The sequence below is a fragment of the Phyllobates terribilis genome, unplaced genomic scaffold (genome assembly GCF_046119375.1).
Source record: "Phyllobates terribilis strain yellow unplaced genomic scaffold, ASM4611937v1 Scaffold_1__5_contigs__length_1240528914, whole genome shotgun sequence".
Taxonomy (NCBI): domain Eukaryota; kingdom Metazoa; phylum Chordata; class Amphibia; order Anura; family Dendrobatidae; genus Phyllobates; species Phyllobates terribilis.
The window spans coordinates 225,797,521-225,823,486 of record NW_027362761.1 but is presented as its reverse complement, the minus strand read 5'-3'; the positions used below and the strand labels follow the sequence as shown (position 1 = coordinate 225,823,486).

The 25,966-nt window shown below is 44.1% G+C and overlaps 1 protein-coding gene across 1 annotated transcript; it reads right to left on the bottom strand.

Moving 5' to 3' along the window:
• Positions 1–739: 739 nt before the first annotated feature.
• CKS2 (CDC28 protein kinase regulatory subunit 2) lies at positions 740–18,372 on the bottom strand. Its single transcript, XM_073653181.1, has 3 exons — positions 18,178–18,372; positions 8,833–8,960; positions 740–1,428 (listed from the first exon to the last, which is right to left on the bottom strand). Exons 1-3 carry the CDS (start codon positions 18,234–18,236, stop codon positions 1,376–1,378), a joined length of 240 nt encoding a protein of 79 aa, XP_073509282.1. The 5' UTR covers positions 18,237–18,372; the 3' UTR covers positions 740–1,375.
• Between the last annotated feature and the right edge of the window lie 7,594 nt (positions 18,373–25,966).

The following is a 25,966-nucleotide window of genomic DNA, read 5'->3' as shown; positions in this document are numbered from 1 at the left end:
AGTTTGCACCACTGAAAAAAAAAGTTATAGTCCTCTGATTGGGGTATTTTACAGGATGTGCATGAATTTATGCAAGCAGTTCAGATAAATGAGAAACCAGATAATTTAGCAACAAATCTGCCATTTTTGAATTCACCTTTAGAATATGTTGCTAGGGAATTTGTGCTGCAATTTCAGCCCTGATTCAAGCAGCTTTTTTCTTTTTTTTACATAAAATGTTGCAATTTTTTTGATCCCCAACTTGCAATTTCACAAAAAGTTTGCAGCTTTTCTGTTTTATATGCCATGCAAGCTCTGCTTACTTAGAGAAGTGGGTGGAGTTTAGCCAAAATAGCATGTAGCCAACAAATGCACCATAATTTATGCCCAAAAAGTGGTGTAATTTACAACATATATCGCCACCAGTCACTCACAAGTACATTTTCTGCGGTGGTGCACTAGAGCTGAAAAAAGCTTCAATTTCATGAAGAGGAGAACGCCTCTCAATAAATTTGGTCCATCTTCTTCCAGCATTACCTTCATGAAATGCCAGGTTTTATGACTCAGGGCCTTTGCAATGCACAGGGTGATGTGTGCAGCCAATCCGCCATAGTTCCACAATGAAATTGACAGCCATTTTTTGCCACTGCGAGAGGTGCAAGTGGAAAGTACCCTAAATATTTTGAAGTGAAAAGTTACTGCAGAAGTCCCTTTTTTGAGTTACTGTGTCCATCTAGACAAATAAGGAATCGGGACTACATTTTTAGCCTCTAAAATGGGGATTTCAGTTTTATTGAGTGTAGCACAAAGATCATACATTCAAATTCATTTAGTAATTGATGCTAAAAGGCCATAGCACATGTAGTATTGTCTACATTTAGTGTCAGGCCAGCCCTTATTTCTAGGATTCAATAACAGTGCATTGGGAAAGCTTTAATACTCACACAATAACCTTTTAAAATCACTTGAGGAGCCTATACCTCCATTTGTGTTCAATATAGGAGAGTGTGCGTATCGTGCCATTATACAGAAAATTGTAATTCTTATAAACTAGAGTGATTTCTATCTACATAAAACAAAGTCAACATAACTAAGAAGGTAAAAACAAATGTAAGGTTCTCCAAGACAAATATTACCTTAAATCTAAAGGTCACACTTGTAGATAAGAACACAAACTTTATTAGACAGTGGTGTAAGAAGGAAAGTTCACACAGATGTGACAAGAGAAAAAAAAAACAAATAGCAGCAGCTCCACCATGTAGACGTATTAACTGAGCTCTCGTGCTGTTAAGAATACAGCTCTTGCACAGCTGTGGTTGCGATGGTCATAGTCATTGTATTCATTGAATACTACAATATATACAGATTGTCCCAAAAGGTAAGAGTGAAGGGCAGTTCATTTCTGTTGGTCTTTTGGAAGTGGTCTTCTGAAAAGCAGTACGTGAGGCTCTGTCGAGGAGAAAAAAAAATAGAGGTTAGCACGGACATAGCTGTGAGCATAGAGATTCCCCTGACAGTCAACACCTGTCTAGTTTACACAGTAACTTGATGGTTTTAGAAAGTATATCTAGACACATGGCTAAGCAAAGATGTATTCGGAAGAAAAAAAACAAAAAAAAAAAAAAAAAAAAACATACATAGTGGCCCAAACCCAACCAATAGGACAGGGCGCTACTAGTTTATTGGAGCAGTTACATCTCAATTTACTTCAGAGTGACTTAAAAAGGGGTGGTCCGAAGGCCAAGCATTTTCCCCCATTTATTTAGTGCCATAATCTAAGCTATTTTCTAATATACTTGCTTTAAAGGGAACCTGTCATGTCAGTTGGAGCTTGCAAACAGCCCCCAGGTTGTAGTTAGTGATGCAATATGCATCATGTTCATCACTAACATGCTTTTTGCATTAAAATCAGTGCTGTAATCTTTTGTAAAAATCACTTTATGTACTTCCATCTTACTTGCTCGTTTAGTCATAGAGGTGTTCCTTTCCTTATTCAGTCAGGCTTGTCCCGCCCACTCAATCTGAATGGCCACTGGTGTGCGAGGACATCACAGGAATAGGCTTGCTGTGGTCACGCTGATGCTGTGACACACGCACGCGCAGTGACCGATCGGCCCCAGCATGCGCACGCACACACTGGGGCCGATCATAGCAGCGACGCGTGCAGTTCAACACACATTACACAAGCGTGGGTCACAACATCAGCGTGACCACAGCAAGCCTATTCCTGTGACATTGGCGCACACCGGGGGCAATTCAAATTGAGTAAGATATAAGTACATAAAGTGATTTTTACAAAAGATTACAGCACCGATTTCAATGCAAAAAGCATATTATGATGCATATTGCATCACTAACATTTTACACGCTCCAACTGACATGATAGGATCCCATTAAAAAGTCACTACTGTTCCCCAACTACTTCTGTATTTTTTTTTCTCTATTTCCTGTCTGATTATTAGTTTGATGATCTCGCTTGAGATACTCAAAGCATCATCAGGAGGGAGAGGAGAAGGGGGTTGCTCATCAGTGTCGCTCTTTCAGGGGCTGGCCCCTGGTTTGTTGAGCAGTCTCCACCATGCGCGATAAGCACGGCGCCAGGTCTACTTAGATGAATAGTAATAAGTCGGTAGCAGAGTGATGTCACTTGGGGACAGATCAGGGACCATAGGTTGTGACAATGACTGCAGCTTCTGCCCCCTGATGATGCTTTGTTTGAGTATCCCAGCATGCACTGGAAGTAGGAGGAAAAAAAATAGTTAAACAGTAGGGAATTTTTAAAGCAAGCATGTTAGAAAATAGCTTAGATTATGGGACTAAATAGATGGGTAAAAATGCTTTGCCTTCAGACCATCCCTTTAAAGCTACATGGAGACATTTTGTGGTGTTACCACTCTACGAGACTGCAGACAACGCTAAATACTCCTTATGACTGAAGAGCCATCAATGAAATCAAATCCGTTGTATACTATGCAAATCCAGTCTTCATGGAAGGGTAGCAAGAAAGCCATAAGAAGTTCCGTTTGCAGTTTGGAAAAAATCCATGTAGGGGTACAACTAGCATGTGGAAGAATGTGCTCTGGTCAGATGAGATTAAAGTAGAACTTTAGAGCTAAATGCAAAACATTATCTGTGGTGGAAAACTAACACTGCACATCACCCTGAAAACACCATCCCCACTGTCAGACATGGTGGCATCATGCTGTGAGGATGCTTTTCTCCAGCAGGGACAGGGAAGCTGATAAGAGTTGATGGTAAAATGGATGGAGCTATCCTGGAGGAAAGCATGTTAGAGGCTGAAAAAGACTTAGACTGGAGCATAGGTTTATCTTCCAGCAGGACAAAGACCCTAAACGTACTGCAGGAGATGCAATTGAATGGTTTAGATCTAATCAAATCCATGTGTGTGAATGGCCCAGTCAAACGTACAGACCTAAATCCCACTGAGAATCTGTGGAAAGACTTGAAAAATGCTGTTCCCAGATGCTCCCAATCCAGTCTCACTGACTACAGCTAGTTTGCAAAGAATGGGTACAAATTTCAGCCTCTAGATGTGCAAAGCTGGTCGAGACAGACCCCAAAAGACATGCAGCAGTAATTACAGCAAAAGTTGGACCTACAAAATATTGACTCGGGGGCTGAATACAAACGTATGTCACAATTTTCAGATTTATATTTTTAAAATATTTAGAAAACCATGCATCATTTCCTTTACACACTTATATAGATAGATTTATATCTATCTACACATTGAATATTTATGTGGAAAAAAAAAACCTGCAAGATATACTAGTCTCTTCCATATTTTGGATGAGACCCGTCAATGGCTGTGCAGCAAAAAATAAATTTAAATGCATCTGATTTTTATAGATGCATTGGAGTTAACAGGAAACTATTTTTTTGGTCTTGTAAGTTTTACTCACTGCCCATTTATAAAAAGAAGTGCTATACAAATGACACTACAGCAAAAAAGTTTTACCTTTTCTGGATGAAAATTGTACAATTTTTTTTTTTTTTTACACGTACACCTATGCAAACTTAGCCTTAATGGGGTTGTCCACTACTTGAACAACCCCTTCTCAATCACTATATTTCCCCCATGTAACATACAGCGTTTACCCCAAAATAAGGCTGGATATTAAATTTTTTTGCTCTGAAAGATGGGTTAGGGCTTATATTCAGGGGGATCTCTTATTCTCCCCCCTACCCACAATCAACAATCTACATTTGTTCTTGAACAAAAAAGACATTTATTCAAAATATAATCCGGTGATCCCACACATATATACCAGCTTGTCTCCTCTTCAGTTCCTCTAGACTCCCACAGTTAAAGGACCTTTGGTTATACGTGATGTCACCAAAAGGTCCTTAAGCAGTGTTAACCTCAGAATAGAAGGGATTATATTTCAAGCATACTCCAAAAATCCTGTAAAGTTATGCTAGGTCTCATTTTTGGGGAAACAATATAATAACAGCTATACTCTCCTCTGATGCAGGTGCTGCTCCAGTGATGCTGGCACCTGATCTCCCAAGGCTTGCTTGACATTGTTATGCCACGTGGGCACTACAGCCAATCAGCAACTGCTTCATTTTCACCTCCTTCAGACAAAACTGATATCTGGAGGAAGTCAGCACAGCAACAGCAGCTCTCACTTCTTCCAGGTGTCAGTTTTATCAGAAGCAAGGGAGAGTGAATTGGCCGCTAATTGTTATGCCAGGCGAGCCCTGCAGCCAATGCCACGCAAACCCCAGGAGACCAGACATAACACTGGAACAGTGACAGCAGAGAGCATAGGCTGTTATTTTACACATGGGAAATAGTGACTGAGGAGTTAGAGTAGTGGACAACCTCTTTAACCACTTCTTGCCAGAGCCTGTTTTTGCCTTCGTGACCGGGCCAATTTTTACAATTCTGACCAGTCACTTTATGAAGTAATTACTCTGGAACGCTTCAACGGATCCCCCTGATTCTGAGATTGTTTTTTAGTGACATATTGTACTTCATGATAGTGGTAAAATTTCTTCGATATCACTTGCGTTTATTTGTGAAAAAAAATCGGAAATTTGGCGAAAATTTTGAAAATTTCAAACTTTGAATTTTCATGCCCTTAAATCAGAGAGATATGTCACACAAAATAGTTAATAAATAACATTTCCCACATGTCTACTTTACATCAGCACAATTTTGGAGCCAAAATTTTTTTTTTTTTGTTAGGGAGCTATAAGGGTTAAAAGTTGACCAGCGATTTCTCATTTTTCCAACAAAATTTACAAAAACATTTTTTTTAGGGACCACATCATATTTGAAGTCACTTTGAGGGGTCTTTATGACAGAAAATACCCAAAAGTGACACCATTCTAAAAACTGCACCCCTCAAGGTGCTCAAAACCACATTCAAGAACTTTATTAACCCTTCCGGTGCTTCACAGGAATTTTTGGAATGTGGAAGAAAAAAATGAACATTTAACTTTTTTCACAAAAATGTTACTTTAGACCAATTTTTTTTATTTTCACAGGGGTAACAGGAAAAAATGGACCCCAAATTTTTTTGTGCAATTTCTCCTGAACACGCCAATACCCCATATTTGGAGGCAAACCACTGTTTGGGTGCACGGCAGGGTTTCAAAGGGAAGGAGCGCCATTTGACTTTTTGAATGTAAAATTTGTTTGAATAATTAGCGGATGCCATGTTGCATTTGGGGAGCCCCTGATGTGCCTAAACAGTGGAAACCCCCCACAAGTGACACCATTTTGGAAACTAGACCCCTTAGGGAACTTATCTAGATGTGTGGTGAGCACCTTGCACCCCCAGCTGCTTCACAGAAGTTTATAATATTGAGCCATAAAAATAAAATTTTCACATTTTTCCCACAAAAAATGTTTTTCACCCCCTAATTTTGCATTATCATAAGGGTAATAGGATAAATTGCACCATGAAATTTGTTGTGCCATTTTTCCTGAGTACGCCGATACCCCATATGTGGGGGAAAACCACTGCTTTGGTGTACAGCAGGGTTCGGAAGAGAAAGGAGCGCTATGTTGGCTGGGATAGATTGCAGACACCATGTCACATTTGAAGAGTCGCTGACATGCCAAAACAGCAGAAACCCCCACAAGTGACCCCATTTTGTAAACTACACCTCTCAAGGAATTCATCTAGGGAAGTAGGGAGTATTTTTTAATTTTTAAATTTATACCATTGGGCAGTGAAGAAAACAATTATATTTTTACCACAAAAAAATGTTTTACCCTCAAATTTTACATTTTCACACAGGGCAATGGGTAAAAATGGTGCCGAAATGTGTCACACAATTTCTTCTAAAAGTGGCAATACCCCATATGTGGCTGTATCGTACCGCTCGGCCATACGGCGAGATCTGGGGGGGACGGAGCGCTATTTGACAATTGGAGAACAAATTATTGTAGAATAGGCATTTGGATTTGAAAGCACAAAATTTTCTGAATTTCTTTTGGGGGGCAAGGGCCATTTCGCTTTTCCAGAGCCTTTCTGCTACCAGTAACTTGGAAGTCCCTTATATTTTTAACAGATGACGGACCTGAGTGCGGACTAGCTTTTTTTTGAGGACTGAGTTGAAGCTTTTATTGGGAAAATTTTACGTAACATTTATCCGGCGCTCGAGGCTGAGCACTTACATCGGGGTTTCCATCTAAATTTCCAAGTGATATAATTCAGATGAAACCCCTGCGGGATCCATTCACTGTAATGAGGCAGCAGAGTTACTCTGGACTCCGTCTGGCCTCTGTTTAGCGGTGTCCTTTTTTTCAGAAGTGCACAAAACTGTGGCCAACCGCACTTTTATGCACGCCTAAAACAAATGACACCGTGGGATCCCAGGCCAGACGGCATCCACAGTGGCCTACATCTGCCTCATTACAGGGAATCTTCCGTCATGGGTTCCGTCTGAATCACGTATTACAGAGATTTACACGGAAACTCTGGTGTAAGTGCTCAGCGCAGAGCACAGGATAAATGTGGGCAGAGCCATACTGCGATCTTTGGGAGACATAATAAACAAATCAGTAGCAGGTGAAGAATTGGTTTTATTTATTTTTTACGCCGTTCCTCGTGTGATATAACTGATTAGATTACTTTACTCTTCAGGTCGGTGCGATTACAGAGATACCAGATTTATATCGGGTTTTTATGATTGACAGCTGTCACACACTAAGACGCTTTTTTTTGCAAAATCTAGTTTTTGCATCGCCATATTTTGAGAGCTATAATTTTTCCATATTTCGGCCGACAGTCATGTGATGGCTTGTTTTTTGCGGGACGAGTTGACATTTTTATTGGTACCATTTTTGGTTACGGGACATTTTTTGATCGCTTTCTATTCCGTTTTTTGGGAGGTAAAATTAACAAAAAGCAACAATTCAGGAATTGTTTTTTGAGTTTTTTTTCTGCCGTTCTGCGTGTGGTAAAAGTGATAAGGCAGCGTTATTCTTCGGGTCAGTACGTTTACAGCGATACTACACTTACTGTATATTTTTTTATGTTTCGGCGCTTTTACACAATAAAACAATTTTATAGAAAAAATATTTTTTTTGCATTGCTTTATTCTGAGCGCTATAACTTTTTATTTTTCGGCTGATGGAGCTGTATGGCGGCTTTTTTTTTGCGGAACAAGATGACGTTTTCAGCGGTACCATTTTTATTTAAATGTTGCTTTTTGATCGCATGTTTTTCCACTTTTTGTTTGGCGATCTGATGAAAAAGCATATTTTTTTGCTCCGTTTTTTATTTATTTTTATTACGGTGTGCACAGAAGGAGTTAGTGTGACAGTTTCATAGATCGGGTTGTTTCGGACGCGGCGATACCAAATATGTGTACTTTTTTTGGTTTTGCATAAATATACGGATTTATTGGTTTAATATTTTATTTATTTTGTGATTTTTTTTAACAGTTTAAAAACATTTTTTTTTTTTTTTTTTACATTTTTACTTAATCCCTGTATGGGACATTAATTTTTATTTTTCTGATCACTCATCTCATGTAATGCAATAGACATGTATTACATTACATGAGATCTTTGCTGACTGTTTCACAGTCAGTGTGTCCTGCCAGGCTTCAGCTGCAGGCTGAGCCTGGCAGGACACCATATATGGCAGATCTGGAGGCGGTCATGTGACCTCCAGCTGCCATAGCAACGCCAGGTCCTGGAAGGTATCAGGGATCGTCGGAGAGGTAAGTAAGACGACCCCCTCTCCTCTATCTTCTATATGCCACGATCACTATAGATCGCGGCATACAGAACATAGCAAAGGGTTAACATCATTGGGACCTGATCCAATCAGGTCCCGATGATGTCCCCTGTCAGAGCCAACGCTCTGCACCGGAATCGCAGTGCTTGCAGGACCCTGGGGGTCCTGAGCACTGCAGGACCACCCACCGTTTTTAAATGTCGGCGCTACACAGAGCCCAGGCAGCGCCGACGTTTATGTACAGTGGGCGGTCGGGAACCGGTTAAATCCAGAAAGCTTCACAATTCAAGAGTCTTTTTACAGTCACCTCTGTACAAGTGTTTGTTTAACAACTGAGGATGGCATTTCTAATCAAAACACCGTAATGTGTTCAGTGCTATTAAACATTTTACAGCCGTGTAATTAGACATCACCTGTATTTTAGTTTAGTTTGTGCTTGGTCCTTTGCTATGAGTAAGAGGATACGGTGGAAACATTAGAAGCTGTACCAAGCTTCCTGCGCTTTGGATTTTAAATTATGTTACTAATAAAATATGACTTGCCTTATGTTGGACTCCGTTCTGAGGTAGCAATCTTGATGTGGGCGAGTCGCTTGCAAATCTACTAATTTTTCTCATATATTGCTTACCTGGTTCATGGATCATGTAATGAACCCAGCCAAGGCTTTGCTGAACACCAAGTCTTCTCCACTCTTCTTCTGCCATCAGATGTGTTTTTGGCACTTGTTTTGCCAACTCTTTTGGCAGCATGACATGCCTAATAAAAACATCAAAATGAAAGTCAACTTTTCGGCACTGGAAATCTATTTGTAGAAATTTCTGAAGCAAAAGCAGACACTTTTAGGCCTGGGCTACACAAAGATTTATGTAGTATACCTTGTAAATTATTAATCAAAATCCCTGGCCATTGTGGTCTTAGGAGTCTAGGTGGAATCACTTATGACCGCCCCCTGACTGCTAATACCAGAATAAGCAGAGATTTCAGGGGATAAAAGACAAGTTATAATGAATATTTTCCTACAAACCTATACATCATTCATCTCAGCTTCTTGTGTATAACACATTGCCTGTTCCTTTTAAATACACATTTTAAAAGACAACCAACTGAGCAATATACTTCTGCAATTTCAGCCCACGTGAACTCTGCTTGTTCTGGCAAGAAGACAATTTCTTCCTCCGTGTCAGCATGTGACTTCTGCTACAATTTAAAGGACAATTCCAAGGGTTTAATTTATTTTTAGTTTTTACCCCCTTTATTAGCCATCAGTAATTGACAAGTAAATTAATGCACCGCCCCCCCCCCCCCACACACACACACACACCATCTTCTGCAGTTTCCAATGCTGAATCGGTCCTCTCCAGCATAACGTGACTGAAGTTGTAACCTGACAGCGTTTTTTTTCTGTGTGAACCAGAAGTCACATTCTCAATTCAAATCTACAAGACTCCAAACGAGGCTCTCACAGGTTTACATTGAGCAAGGAACAAATGGTAGGCGGCGTGAGCCGGCAAGTCAGACCTCAGGTCACATAATGCAGGTGAGGACCAAAGCAACATTGGAAGTGGCAGAGGACGGCGATGGGAAAGCATTTTAATGCACACACTATATACACAGTTATTACGGATTGCTATCAGAGCAGAGAGGACAATATGGAATGAAAAACCGCTGGAGTGATTTAAGGGGGCTGGTTGTCAGGCTAAGATGAATAGCTAAACCAACCCCCTTTTTCTCAGCCATGACAGAAGGGGGGGGGTTAGCTATTTAAAGGAGCTTGCCAAGTCAACCACCTTCGTACACAGCAGTGGTCATGTGTTGACAAGAGGTGGAAACTTTCCCTTTTGTGTCATAACAAACGCTGAAATCAATCAACTTTATTTACAAGTTGTATAATTTATATCTTAAAAACACTGAATATTTTAGAAAGATTGTGTCCCGCCGCACCCCCCCCCTCAAAAAAAAGAAAACCCATACCACTTTCTATTTTCCCTCTAAAGACTAGTGAAATTCCCAGAAGGGCCTCTTCATCCATCCTCATCCCAAATGGAGAGTTACACTGTAAAAAGATGTTTCTGCTGTTACAGAAATCTGCTCCATGGACGTCCATTAAAAGGGTTGTCCGGTCCAAATCGATAAGTCTCCAGTCAGTGTGTGTGACTGCAGACTTATGAATCCGCCAACGCACACCGGTTTCGGAGCAGGGACCAGAAGGTGTATATGTATATATAAGTTATACATACTCCCGGGCAGAGCCCGTCCAGTGGACGCAGCCTTGCTTCACACTTTTATTGTTCCCCGACTAGTGACAGTGGCAGACTAGAGTGGGGCCTCACTCAATACAAGCGTATGAAGCGAGGCCAAGCCCACTGGCCGCTCCCTGGCCATAACGTATACATACCCTCTGATCCCGGCGAATCTCCGCAGCGCACAGTGCCTGCACTGGGAGGGTGGGAATCATAAGTCTGCAGTTACACACAGTGACTGCAGAATTACTGATTTGGATCGGACAACCCCTTTAATGCAAATGGCCACAATACTACTTGATCTGTGGGTCCAATGCCCCACAAAAATCCTAGCACAAAGGCGCTGCAGCACTAGTCAGGGCTGTGGAGTCAGTAAGCCAAACCTCAGACTCTTCAATTTCCATGACACCGACTCCCATATACATGGCTCATGTTTAAGTGATGAATCTGTGCTACAATAAATTTATCTCAGCTAAAAGTCTAGACCCTTCGATCAGGAATAGGACATTTCATAACTTTCCCAAATTCTTATGAAAAAATATTCCCACAAACTGCATTGAACTATTGTACCCAATTTATTATATATATTTTAGGAGTTGGAGTCGGTCCATTTTATACTGACTCCACCGAAATGGACACCAACTCCACAGCCCTGGCACTAGTGCAGCACTGTATCTACCTTAACGTTTTCCTTTCTAAACAGTTCAGACTATGCAGAAATTTGGTCCAGAGGTTGGAGTCCCTACAATCATAAGGTAATGACATATCCTAAGCCGTATTGCATTACTTTTGAAAACAGGACAACACCTTTAACAGAATCTGCATTTTGGTGACAACACAAGATATTAGTTTAACTAGTTGCTCTTGTAAAGGAAACAACCCTGGTAACATACACTATATGGACAAGTATTGAGATACCTACACATATCTAATGCAACTTTTATGATATCCCATCCTAAATTAATAGGCATTAACAGAGTTGGTCCTTTTGTAGCTGTAGCAGCTTCCACTCTTCTGGGAAGGCTTTTTACAAAATGTGAGTGTCTGTGTGGAAATTTTAGGCCATTCATGGAGAACAACATTTGTGAGGTCATACACAGATGTCGGATGAGAGGACCTGGCTCACAATCTCCATTCTAGTTCATCCCAAAAAGTAATGAATGGGGTTGAGGCCAGGGCTCTTTGCAGCCAGTCAAGTTCTTACACACCAAGTCACCCAACCATGACTTTATGGACCTGGCTTTGTGCGCTGTCATGCTGGCAGAGAAAAGGGCCTTCCCCAAACAATTTACATAAAGATGGAAGGGACACAATTGTCCAAAATGACCTGGTATGATAAATTATTTCCAGGAAAGGGAAATCTTAAAGGACAGACTAAGCCCCTGAAAAACAATCCCCCTAGCATTAGCCCTCCTCCAGAATTTACAGTTGACAATACAGTAACGTTCTGGCATTCAACAAACCATGACTGAAAGAGAAGTGTGAATAGTCACTCCACACAATATATTTCCACAGCTCCAGAGTCCAGTTTTGGGGTGTGTGCTCACAATCAGGCTATAGCAGCGTTTTGGACAGAGTATTTTCGCCGCTTCAAAAAACACAGGTAAATTCGCATGTGTTCATTGAACCATGCAGATTTACCGCATCCAATACATTCTACGGTGGAAATTTCTGTTGCGGAGACTAGCGTTTTCACAACAGAAATTGACATGCTGCGGCTCGTAAACCCGCACCGCCAGTGAGTTTACACTGTGTTAAATAGAAGCACAGTGGGCATATGATTTCTATAAATCCATCCACTGTGCTTGTACTGTACCATATATATAGATTTCTCAACTGGTGCATGTTAGATTATGATTAAAGCTCACACCTGAGTATGTGGGTAAGGGAAAAATCGCCAGACATCGCGGTCCGTCTGAGCCCCTACATCACAGTCTTCTGCCCAGGTATAATTTATTCTCTCTTTCTTATATGTATACCCTCTGTGGTTGGCTGGATATTTCACTATGTGGTGACTAGTTAATACGCTGGCAGTGATACAGCAGCATTGGGTGCATGGACATCTATATCTATCTATCTATCTATATATAATCTAGAACCTATAGATATTGATTGGGACTTTACTATGGCAGTGTGGGTTATGAGATGCCAATACACATGGCCATAGAGATATTGGGCTTCACACAGTATGGACCGTATTGGTCCATTATTATGATGGATTTTTAACAGTATGTATTCGCACCATTTTTTGTCAGATATTTATTCCTGATTTTTAATCTTATTATAATAAGTTATTTTTTATTGATGGATATTTTCTTGGGTTGTTTTTGATTGTGTTTTTTCTTCTATTTCTTTTGTACTGTACCATGCAGCGGTTTGGATGCAGTGCAGGTGAGCTGCATCCGAAACGCGGCCATTCCTGATCATGGGCACTTATCCTAACAATACTCAATCTGATGCTTGGCATTGTACTTTGTGATGCAAGGCTTGCATGTAGTAACTGAGCCATGGAAACTCATGCCAAGAAGCTCCCAATGCAGTTTTTGTGCTGATATTAAAGGGGTTGTCCAGTCCAAATCAATAAATCAGCAGTTACTCTGTGTGACTGCAGACTTATGAGTCTCCCCAGCGCAGGCACTGTGAGGACTCACCAGCTTATGACCAGGGACCGGAGGGCATGTACAAGTAATTTACTTGTATGGAGCGAGGCCATGCCCACTAGACAGGCCTTGGCCAGGAGTATGTACAGTTATATGAAAAAGTTTGGGCACCCCTATTAATCTTAAGCTTAATGTTTTCTTAAAATTGGTGTTTTTGCAACAGCTATTTCAGTTTGATATATGTAATAACTGTTGGACACAGTAATGTTTCTGCCTTGAAATGAGGTTTATTGTACTAACAGAAAATGTGCAATCTGCATTCAAACAAAATTTGACAGGTGCATAAGTATGGGCACCTCACCAGAAAAGTGACAATATTTAGTAGATCCTCCTTTTGCAAAAATAACAGCCTCTAGTCGCTTCCTGTAGCTTTTAATGCAGGGGTCGACAAAGTTGTTCAGAATCTAGGAGCCAGAATTTTTTTTGTTGACAAACTGTACATATAGACCCCCTCACACACGGCGTCTCCCCGGGGAGCACGGCCTTTGTATGTACTTACACAGGTAGCGGGAGATGAGAACGGGCCCCCGGCCACAGCGATCCTTCCCCCCAGGGCCGGCTCCAGGTTTTTCTGGGCCCCGGGCGAAAGAGTCTCAGTGGGCCCTTTTAACACATACACGATTCATGATGCACAGATACGGCGGAGAAATATATAAATAATAATAATAATAAATATATATATATTACACATGGCCCAGCCTGCCCCCTCATCCTTCACATACGCAGACATATGCGCGCGCACACACACGGTACGCAGACATATGTAGACATACACAGATAAAACAGACAAATATATATACACAGTCATATACACTGACATTCACATACATGCACTCACACAGACCCATTACTAATATTTTTAATATGGGGATTGGGGAAGCCTCACTCACCTGTCCCCGGTCCAGTGTCCTGTCCAGCAGCTCCTCGGGTATGGGGCAGTGCAGGGCCCCCGGCGTGTCACAGACTTCATGGCCCTGGAACATCAGAGGGGCCCACTTGCGGTCGGGTCGGGTCCGGGCCCCTCCCGCCCATCTGTGCAGGACCTCCGCTCCGACGGTGTTTGATTGCCGGCACTCCCCCAGACATGGCCGCGCGCTGTGCGGCTGTGTCTGCTAGTAATGACGCGGCAGGAGCGACACACAAGCAGAATTAAAGGTGCAGTGCCGTCGACCCTGCCGTGTCATTACTAGCAGACACAGCCGGACAGCGCGCGGCCATGTCTGGGGGAAGTGCCGGCAATCAAGCAGCGCCTGCGTCCCTGAACAGGTGCCGAGGAAGTGGCCAGGGCCCCGACAGTGAGTGGGCGGGTGGGTGTGTGGGCCCGGCCCCGACAGCGAGTGGGCCCGGGCCCCGACAGCGAGTGGGCCCGGGCCCCGACAGCGAGTGGGCCCGGGCCCCGACAGCGAGTGGGCCCGGGCCCCGACAGCGAGTGGGCCCGGGCCCCGACAGCGAGTGGGCCCGGGCCCCGACAGCGAGTGGGCCCGGGCCCCGACAGCGAGTGGGCCCGGGCCCCGACAGCGAGTGGGCCCGGGCCCCGACAGCGAGTGGGCCCGGGCCCCGACAGCGAGTGGGCCCGGGCCCCGACAGCGAGTGGGCCCGGGCCCCGACAGCGAGTGGGCCCGGGCCCCGACAGCGAGTGGGCCCCTCTGATTTTCCAGGGCCCCGGCACTTGCCCGGGTACGCCGGGTGCTGACGCCAGCCCTGCTTCCCCCGTAACCCAACTCTCCCTGTCCAGTCCCGGAGCATAAGGGGGGCGGAGCAAAGTGGAGAAGGCGGCCTGAGCGATACTGTCCCTGCTTCCTCCGATTGGATGACTCCGTGCAGGAGGTGGGATTGGATTGAGAGTATTTTTTTTTTTCTTCTCAACTCCTCAAGCACCAGGCAACATTTTCTAGGCGCCACTGGCGACCAGGCGCCTGGGTTTGTCGAGCCCTGTTTTAATGAGTTCCTGGATCCTGGATGAAGGTATTTTTGACCATTCCTCTTTACAAAACAATTCCAGTACAGTTAAGTTTGATGGTCGCCGAGCATGGACAGCCCTCTTCAAATGATCCCACAGATGTTCAATGATATTCAGGTCTGGGGACTGGGATGGCCATTCCAGAACATTGTAATTGTTCCTCTGCATGAATGCCTGAGTAGATTTGGAGCGGTGTTTTGGATTATTGTCTTGCTGAAAGATCCACCCCCTGCGTAACTTCAACTTTGTCACTGATTCTTGAACATTATTGTCAAGAATCTGCTGATACTGAGTGGAATCCATGCGTCCCTCGACTTTAACAAGATTCCTGGTGCCAGCATTGGCCACACAGCCCCAAAGCATGATGGAACCTCCACCAAATTTTACTGTGGGTAGCAAGTGTTTTTCTTGGAATGCTGTGTTTTTGCCACCATGCATAACGCCTTTTTGTATGACCAAACAACTCAATCTTGGTTTCATCAGTCCACAGGACCTTCTTCCAAAAAGAAATTGGCTTCTCCAAATGTGCTTTTGCATACCTCAGCCGGCTCTGTTTGTGGCGTGCTTGCAGAAACGGCTTCTTTCGCATCACTCTCCCATACAGCTTCTCCTTGTGCAAAGTGCGTTGTATAGTTGACCGATGCACAGTGACACCATCTGCAGCAAGTTGATGTTGCAGCTCTCTGGAGGTGGTCTGAGGATTGTCCTTGACTGATCTCACCATTCTTCTTCTCTGCCTTGCTGATGTTTTTCTTGGCCTGCCACTTCTGGCCTTAACAAGAACTGTCCCTGTGTTCTTCCATTTCCTTACTATGTTCCTCACAGCGGAAACTGACAGGTTAAATCTCTGAGACAGCTTTTTGTATCCTTCCCCTGAACAACTATGTTGAATAATCTTTGTTTTCAGATCATTTGACAGTTGTTTTGAGGAGCCCATGATGCCACTCTTCAGAGGAGATTCAAACAGGAGAACAACTTGCAAGTGGCCACTTTAAGTAGCTTTTCTCATGATTACATACACCTGGCTATGAAGTTCAAAGCTCAATGAGGTTACAAAACCAAAAAAAGTGCTTTAGTAAGTCAGTAAAAAGTAGGTAGGAGTATTTAAAACAAGAAAATGATAAGGGTGCCCATACTTATGCACCTGTCAAATTTTGTTTGAATGCAGATTGCACGTTTTCTGTTAGTACAATAAACCTCATTTCAAGGCAGAAACATTACTGTGTCCAACAGTTATTACATATATCAAACTAAAATAGCTGTTGCAAAAACACCAATTTTTATAAAACATTAAGCTTAAGATTAATAGGGGTGCCCAAACTTTTTCATATAACTGTATAAAGCATATATACCCTCCAGTCAAACTGGCAAACCCCCGCAGCGCACAGTGCGTGTGCTGGGGGGATTCATAAAGTCATCCAACATGCCGAAGAAATTAGAGCATGTTGCAATTTTCAGTGAAAAAAACAAAAAGCTCATCTGAACAGTAATGGAATAACATTGGTTACAGTGCTGTCTAGGTGAGGTTAGTGTTTTCATTGACAGCACTTAGCCTGAAAATGGGGTTGTGCGAATTTAGCATCACAGATGATAGTGATGTAGGAGTGGAAGGATTTCACAAACTGAGTGGTTCCATGACAGAAGAGGGAAAAGAAAAAAAAAAAAAAAAAAAAAAGCACTCAGGTACAATCCAAGTGGTATCAGAGTGCTGCCTATTACTGCTCAATGGGTAGGAGATGTTCTGTTTTGATGCACAAATTAGAAAAATGGACGCCACACGTCAGAAACAAACGATGAAGATTAGTTCCAGTGCAAGATAGACAACCTTTTTAAGATGTCTGTTCTACTACTAGGACAACCCCTTCTCAATCCTGATATTTCCCGCTTGTAAAGTAACACCTATACTCCCCTCCGGTGTTGGCACTGTTCCAGTGGTGTTGGCAGAGGCTCTCCCGGGGATTGTGTGCATTGTATATGTCACGCGATCCCTGCGACCAATCAGCGCTGGCTCTTCCCTCCTTCAGATTAATCACATCTGGAGAAGTCAGAGCAATGGCTGCTCTCTCGCTTCCTCTGGATGCTTATGATTCATCTGAAGGAGGGAAGAGCCAGCGCTGATTGGTCACAGGGATCGCGTGACATATACAATGCACACAATCCCCGGGAGAGCCTCTGCCAACACCAACACTGGAGGGGAGTATAGGTGTTAATTTACAAGGGGGAAATATCAGAATTGAGAAGGGGTTGTCCGAGTAGTAGACAACCCCTTTAATAAGGCCTTACATAAGAGAAAATTCAGAGTTATAGGAAACACGTACAGCAGGAAGAAAGGAAAAATAGATCGGACATGAACAAAAATGACATTTTCCTCTAAAAAGCAGGATGAAGTCAAATGAAGGAAGTAAGTCTAGCTTCATAATAGAGTTCAGCAATTTGTTTCCTCATACTCGGGCTAGGTTCACACACTACTCTCGGCTGGACAGTGCATTGGGGTTCCCATTAGAAAAACAGGATTTTAAACAGGACCCCAGATAGAGCCAATCACTTATTATGCAGACAGTCACTTGGATATTGCACAGCCTCCATCTCAGTAGCGGTAATCTCAATAACATGGTGGAGGAGTACCGCCGCTGGGATGGAGGCCAGACAGTATCCCATAATAGGCTCTGCTGGGGGCGTCCGTCTTCTGACAGAACTGCCGTTGTATTCAGCTCAGAGCACTGTACACGTGTGTGAACCTGGCCTAACAGAAAAAATGCAATTCTTGCAGAGAAAAAAAAAAAAAAATAGCATCTACCCTGTGATACAAAGTGCCAGGAAGGCCTCAGTCATTCTAATAACGCAGCACAGCAGGATCACTGTGTGACCGCAGGCTGAGAACTATTAGCTCATTCAGACATCAAATAATCCGCACACAGTGTAAAGGGCAGGGCCCTGAATACAGAGCGCCTGTAGGCGCTGTTCACACTGACTTATGAGATGCCGGATCCATCTATCCACACACAACCCACCAGGATTCTAAAGCTCCACTCAGTGACAACGGCTGATGCACACGTGGAGACCGCTGGAGGAGCCCGAGCCTCCATACTGGCCTCCTCATGCACAGCGCTCACCTGTACTCGTACTTCTCGTCCGTGTACTTGTCGGAGTAGTAGATATTTTTGTATGACATGATAACGGCAGATAACGCCACGCGACCAACTGCTTTCCCCCGCGCGGAGAATGGCGACCGCCAAGTGTGACGGTTTATTTTACGTAACTACCTCTCACAGTTCGCGTTTTGAATTACGCAGCGGTCTTCTGTAATTGGTCCAAAAGGAGGAGACGTACAGCCAATCACAGCTTACGTATTCGTTTCGCGAAGCCGTCGGGAAATAGCCGCTGACCAATCGGAGTGCTGTTGCTAAGGCTCCTCTGTGAAGCGAACAAGACGCAGGTGGGCGGAGCCGCAAGGAAAGTTTTCGATGACGCAGCGAGGCGGATGTAGAAGAAGCTGTGGTGACCCGCCTCACAGGGCTGTGTGTGCCGCCGGCAGGAGCGGGGCTTGTGTCCTCTCAAGTCTTTGTAGTAGGACTGTGCCCTCAGCTTACAACATGGCTCTAGAACAGCACTGACTTTAGGCGGGAACCGCTAATGAAACCGAAATACTGTTCTCTCGTTATAGCTGTTATCAAAATGGGGATTTATGATGAACGCTAGAGGGCAGTAGTACCGGTGCTTGACTGAGGACTGTTAGGAAACGTTCACATGCTGCAGAAATTTCTGTTTTGTCTCCTCTGGGTCATACGTGTGGTTGCTGTGTACATGTGTACCTCTGTGCAGCTAGAAGGAAATGGAGGCACAGTATGCCATGTGTCCTCACCGTGACATGCTTAACATGGCGCTCTCCACAAGGAGAAATGTTACCCCTCAGATACCGGTCTGACGCCTTTCATCCAGCCAAACCAGAACTCACACTTTGCATTGACGAGGGGCAGTACCCGAAACACAGTGTCTGCAAATTGAGTTTCTGATCTTGGCTTTTTATCCTAAGTCATGTGATAAGGCTCGTTAAAGGGTCACTATGGACTTTTAGGCTGTGTGCCCACTATGCGTTTTCCAAGCGTTTATGCTGCGGAATTTAAGCAGCGGAAACGCTTGGTAATCCATCCCCCAAGGTCCCCAATGACAAGCCGCAATGTCAATGCCCATGCTGCGCTCAAAAATCCGCAGCATGTCCATTGATTTTGCGGAAGTGCTGCGTTTTCGCCACCATTGACTTTCATTAGAACGTAAGAAAAGCGCATCACTGCATCTGCACATGCACATTCCATGCGTTCTAATGTGCGGATGGTACCCGGGTGTGGAGGACAGGAGACTCCTCCACACACAGGTACCATAGAACCTGTAAAAAAAGAATAAAATAAAGATTATATTCACCTTCCGACGGCCCCCGGACCCCTCTGTGCTTGCCGGCAGATCGCAAAGGACTGTAGGACCTGCTGTGACGTCACAGTCATGTGACGGCAGGTCCTTCAGTACTGGGCGCCGCGAGCTGCCGGCAGCCAGCACAGGAGCACAGCAAGACAGCGCGGGCCATCGGAAGGTAAATATATTTTTATTTTTTACCATTCTCTTGGGTCACACTATATAAATCCATGCTATTTGCATGGATTTATATAGTGTGACCAAGTTGTCAAGCACTTTCCAAGTGATGCTAAAATCTCTTGGAAAGCGCTTGTCAACCCGCATGCGGAAATGCCAGTGCAGAACGCTTCACTTCCGCATGTCCCTGGCAGGAAAAACGCATGTACAATCCACATGCGTTTTTTTCTGCCAGGGAGATGCAGAAACGCTCAGGAAAAAATCCTGAGCATTTCTGCATCGTGGGCACATAGCCTTATGGTTGCCACTTCTTGTAGGTGGCACTAGAGTTCTGGTCCTCTTCCTCTCTAAAGAGACAATTTGCATATTTCCCAGAGGAGAAATGCGGCTTTAAGGGTATGTGCCCACGATGCGTTTTTCAAGCGTTTTTGCTTCGGAATTTTTGCAGCGGAAACGCATGGTAAGCCTTCTCCCATGGTCCCCTATGTAATTCCGCATTTGCAATGCCCATGCTGCAGAATTTTCCACAGCGTTTTTGATGTGCGGAAAATTCCGCAGCATGTCCATTATTTGTGCGTTTACGCATGCGGAATTGCCATCTACAATGCACTAGAAAACGCAAGGCAATTCCGCATGTGCAAAACGCGCAAAAAAACACATGTCAAATTCCGCATGCTTTTTTCCGGGCAAGGACATGCAGAAATGAAGCAGAAATTCTCCGCTTCATTTCTGCATCGTGGGCACATACCCTAAAAGTCTCCTCATCGTGACATGCTTAACGTGTCGCTCTCGGCAAGGAGAAATGTTACCCCCTAGGAAATGGAGGCACAGGCCTCTAGTAAAGGTGCTGGCTCAGTACAACATTCTCTGAGCAATCCCATGTGTAGGAAATGGAGGCACAGGCTTCTCGTAAAGGTGCTGGCTCAGTACAACCTTGTCTGAGCACTCTCATATGTAGGAAATGGAGGCACAGGCTTCTATTAAAGGCGCTAGCTCAGTACGACCTTCTCTGAGCACTCCCATTATTATTATTATTTATTATTATTGCACCATTTATTCCATGGTGCTTTACATGTGAAAACGGGTATACATAGTAAAAACAAGTACAATAATCTTAAACAATACAAGTCACCGACTGGTACAGGAGGAGAGAAGACTCTGCCCGCGAGGGCTCACAGTCTACAAGGGATACAGTAGATGAGGGTAGAGCTGCTCATCCAGAGGTATGCTGGAATGAGGGTTACTGCAGGTTGTACGCATGTCGGAAGAGGTAGGTCTTCAGGTACCTTTTGAAAGTTTCCACAGTAGGTGAGAATCTGATATGTTGGGCTAGAGCGTATGTATTCTTTTCCCCTTCTCCCATGACAGCACCACTTGAGAGAGGGTATCCGCCCATCAAGGACAGGAAACCTACTGATATAAACGGGTGATACCTCTCCCCCGCATCAGTTTGGTTTCCTGTCATTGAAGGGAATCTCTGAAGAGCAGTACTTCGTGGAGCTTACCCAGACTGGAAGGTGTCCGTGGACGTGGATGCCTTCTGGACTAGAGATGTGCTGCTGGTCAGGAGGTCGGATGTGCAGCAGCGTGCAGGCGGGGTCCTCTTACTAATGTCCCCGGCCGACATGCGTCCCAGGACTACGCACGCCAGGGTCTGCCTGCATGCCGGGCAGAGCGCGCTGGGACATTACACTGGGTTTGCGCAGGTAGGCTGATGCGGGAGGCCCGAGGCAAAGTGTGCCATGACCTGCTGGCGCTCATATCCGGCCCGCCCGATGACGAAGCGCGCTGGAAAGCAGGGCCACGCGGGTCTGTGCAGGACACGAGACAGGAGTTTTCAGCGTGCCGTGCCCTGATGACGAAGTGCGCTGAAAATAAGTGGCGTTAGTGGTCCGCATGCGCATGGCCAGCTGAGGCTCCCTACGCACAGCGTGTCGGAAGTATATCTGACCCGGATATCCGGGGGAGGGCTGGAATGGAGGTGGAGTGGTGTCCCTCAGACATACAATGGAGGGGCAGTCACAGAACGGCTGTGCCTGCGCATCTTTAGCCACACCGAGATGGATCAGGAGCAGCAGCGCCACCGTCAGGGACGCAGCAGTGGCAGTTGAACAAGCGGCAGCAACAACAGCCAGAGGAACAGGGCCGGTCGTGAGTTCACCACCTCCAGGAGAGAAAGATCATGTGAACTGATCCAGCCTCCATCTCCGGTACCCTAGACTGAACAGGGGTGAGTGATCTTCGTGAAAGTTCACCATGTTAAACAGGTCCCTTTCTCTTGTGGATTTTTTACTTGGGAGGGCCCATGAAATGTAGCGCAAAACAAAAAACAAGGAATGTGCGCTGTGGGGGGATAGTCTACTCAGCACATAAACCAAAAGACTCTGCCCTGAGTGTATTCAGAAAATCTTATTTGAAGAAACCCCCAGCTTCGCCCTGGATTTAAAGTCTATAATCAAATCAGTCAAATCAGAGGTTAAAGACTCCTTTTTATCCTTGATTAGACGGAAAAAGGGAAAAAAAAAAAAACGTCAGACAACTGATTCAGAGGAATCATTAATATTAGAGGACAGAGAGGAATCTAACTTTTCTTCTGTCTCCTCTTTGTTTTCCTCCTTAAAGAGCAGGGGGTAGGCCATGTTTTCCGGCAGATGGCATGGACAAATTAATTAAAGCTATCAGAACTACCATGGGCATAGCAGATACCAAGACCCCCAAGAACAGTCCAGGACATCATGTCCGGGGGACTAGATCAGAAGTAGAGGCATACATTTCCATTATCATTAAATTAAAATGCTCATTGATAGGGATTGGAGAAGACCTGAAAAGAAAGGGCAGCTACCATCATCATCGAAGAGGAGGTACCCATTTGATACAGAGAATACAGCTAGGCGGAATAAAACACCTAAGATTTATGTGGCAGGGGGAAACCATCTAAAAAATCCACCCTGCCATTTGAGGATCTGGGTACTCTCAAAGATCCTCTGGACAAAAAAGCGGAAATTTATCTAAAATAGACATGGGAGTCCTCAGCGGGAGCATATTAAATCCAACAGTCGCGACCACTTGCATAGCAGGTCAATGATGATCTGGTTGCAACAATTGGAGGATCAGAATAAAGATGACATTCCTAAGGATAAGATCCTAGCCAATCTACCTCTAATGCAAGGAGTTGCTGCCTTCCCTGCAGATGCATCAGCAGATTCGGTTAGATTGGCAGCCAGGTCAGCGAATTTATCCAATGCTGCCCGCAGAGCACTATGACCCACTAGCTGTCCGGGAGACATCCAGTCCAAAACAAAGTTGTGCTCAGTCCCATGTGAAGGTGAATTTTTCTCTTTGGTTGAGCACTGGACGACATACCGGACAAAGAGGCAAAACAAAAAGAAAGGGTTCCCCGGTATATCTATGCCGCAGTACAAGAACTACTTTGTAAAAGGAGATATAATAGAAACAAATTCTCCAGAGAGCAGTAGAAATGGAATGACCGAAAGCCAAAAAGTGGAGGCTTCATGTTTGGTGGTCCTTCCTCTGAAAGTAGAAAGACCTCTCAGTGATGGGCCTCCCCAGGTAAGAGAAAGACTATCTAACTTCCTGCCAGGGAGAAGATTACATCCAGTGCCTGGATTCTGGAGATAATAAAATCAGGACTAAGGCTGCATGCCCACTATGAGTTTTTGCCACGGAATTTACGCAGCGAAAACGCTTAAAAAAACGCTTGGTAATACGTGCCCCATGGTCCCCAATGATAATCCGCATGTGCTGTGCACATGCTGCGGAAATTTCCGCTGTGGATTGTCATTGCGGAAAAATACACAGCATGTCCATTAATTTTGCGGACACGCAGTGTAATTGCCGCCATTGACTTGCATTGAAACGCTTGATAACCGCATCACTACATGTGCACATGCGAATATGAAGCGATTCAATGTGCGGATGGTACCCAGGTCTGGAGAAGTGGAGACTCTCCTCCTGACCCGGGTACCATGGTACCTGTAAAAAATAGAATTTAAAATAAAAAATAAAGGTTATACTTACCTTCCGATGGCCCCCGGCCTCCTCAGCAATGCGTCCGGTGTGTTGGGCGGCTCGCGGTGGTGTGAGGACCTGACATGACATCATTTAGTCATGTCACAGGCCACGCGACCGCTGACGTCGCGTGACCTGTCACATGACTCAATGACGTCATGGCAGGTCCTTTTACACAACCGCGAGCCGCCCAACACACCGGATGGAGCGGAGAAGGAGATCGCGGGCCATCGGAAGGTAAGTATAATGTTTATTTTTTACCATTCTTATGGATTTATACAGTTATATGAAAAAGTTTGGGCACCCCTATTAATCTTAAGCTTAATGTTTTATAAAAATTGGTGTTTTTGCAATAGCTATTTCAGTTTGATATATGTAATAACTGTTGGACACAGTAATGTTTCTGCTTAAAATGAGGTTTATTGTACTAACAGAAAATGTGCAATCTGCATTCAAACAAAATTTGACAGGTGCATAAGTATGGGCACCTCACCAGAAAAGTGACATTAATATTTAGTAGATCCTCCTTTTGCAAAAATAGCAGCCTCTAGTCACTTCCTGTAGCTTTTAATGATTTCCTGGATCCTGGATGAAGGTATTTTTGACCATTCCTCTTTACAAAAGAATTCCAGTTCAGTTAAGTTTGATGGTCGCAGAGCATGGACAGCCCTCTTCAAATGATCCCACAGATGTTCAATGATATTCAGGTCTGGGGACTGAACATTGTAATTGTTCCTCTGCATGAATGCCTGAGTAGATTTGGAGCGGTGTTTTGGATCATTGTCTTGCTGAAAGATCCATCCCCTGCGTAACTTCAACTTTATCACTGATTCTTGAACATTATTGTCAAGAATCTGCTGATACTGAGTGGAATCCATGCGTCCCTCAACTTTAACAAGATTCCCCGTGCCGGCATTGGCCACACAGCCCCAAAGCATGATGGAACCTCCACCAAATTTTACTGTGGGTAGCAAGTGTTTTTCTTGGAATGCTGTGTTTTTTTGCCGCCATGCATAATGCCTTTTTGTATGACCAAACAACTCAATCTTGGTTTCATCAGTCCACAGGACCTTCTTCCAAAAAGAAATTGGCTTCTCCAAATGTGCTTTTGCATACCTCAGCCGACTGTTTGTGGCGTGCTTGCAGAAACGGCTTCTTTCACATCACTCTCCCATACAGCTTCTCCTTGTGCAAAGTGTGTTGTATAGTTGACCGATGCACAGTGACACCATCTGCAGCAAGTTGATGCTGCAACTCTCTGGAGGTGGTCTGAGGATTGTCCTTGACTGATCTCACCATTCTTCTTCTCTGCCTTTCTGATGTTTTTCTTGGCCTGCCACTTCTGGCCTTAACAAGAACTGTCCCTGTGTTCTTCCATTTCCTTACTATGTTCCTCACAGTGGAAACTGACAGGTTAAATCACTGAGACAGCTTTTTGTATCATTCCCCTGAACAACTATGTTGAATAATCTTTGTTTTCAGATCATTTGACAGTTGTTTTGAGGAGCCCATGATGCCACTCTTCAGAGGAGATTCAAACAGGAGAACAACTTGCAAGTGGCCACTTTAAGTAGCTTTCCTCATGATTGCATACACCTGGCTATGAAGTTCAAAGCTCAATGAGGTTACAAAACCAAAAAAAGTGCTTTAGTAAGTCAGTAAAAAGTAGGTAGGAGTATTTAAAACAAGAAAATGATAAGGGTGCCCATACTTATGCACCTGTCAAATTTTGTTTGAATGCAGATCGCACATTTTCTGTTAGTACTATATACCTCATTTCAAGGCAGAAACATTACTGTGTCCAACAGTTATTACATATATGAAACTGAAATAGCTGTTGCAAAAACACCAATTTTAAGAAAACATTAAGATTAATAGGGGTGCCCAAACTTTTTCATATAACTGTATAGTGTGACCAAGTTGTCAAGCACTTTTCCAAGTGATGCTAAAATCGCTTGGCAAAGCGCTTGATAACCCGCATGCAGAAATGCATGTGAAGAACGCTTGACAAACGCTTCTACCTGGCGGGAAAAATGCATGTAAAATCCGCATGCGTTTTTCCTGCCAGGGAGAAGAGGAAAAAATATGCATCATTTCTGCACCGTGAGCACATAGCCTAACACTGGAGTTCAGATCTGTCCCCCGGCAAGCTTTCAGGATTTCACCTCCCAGGGAACAAGCAGCCCTAGAAAAGGAAGTATTAATCTTAGTAGAAAAATAGGTTCTGACAGAAACAACGGTGAAGAAATAGAGGAAGGGTTTTTATTCTCCCTTGTTTCTAATTAAAAA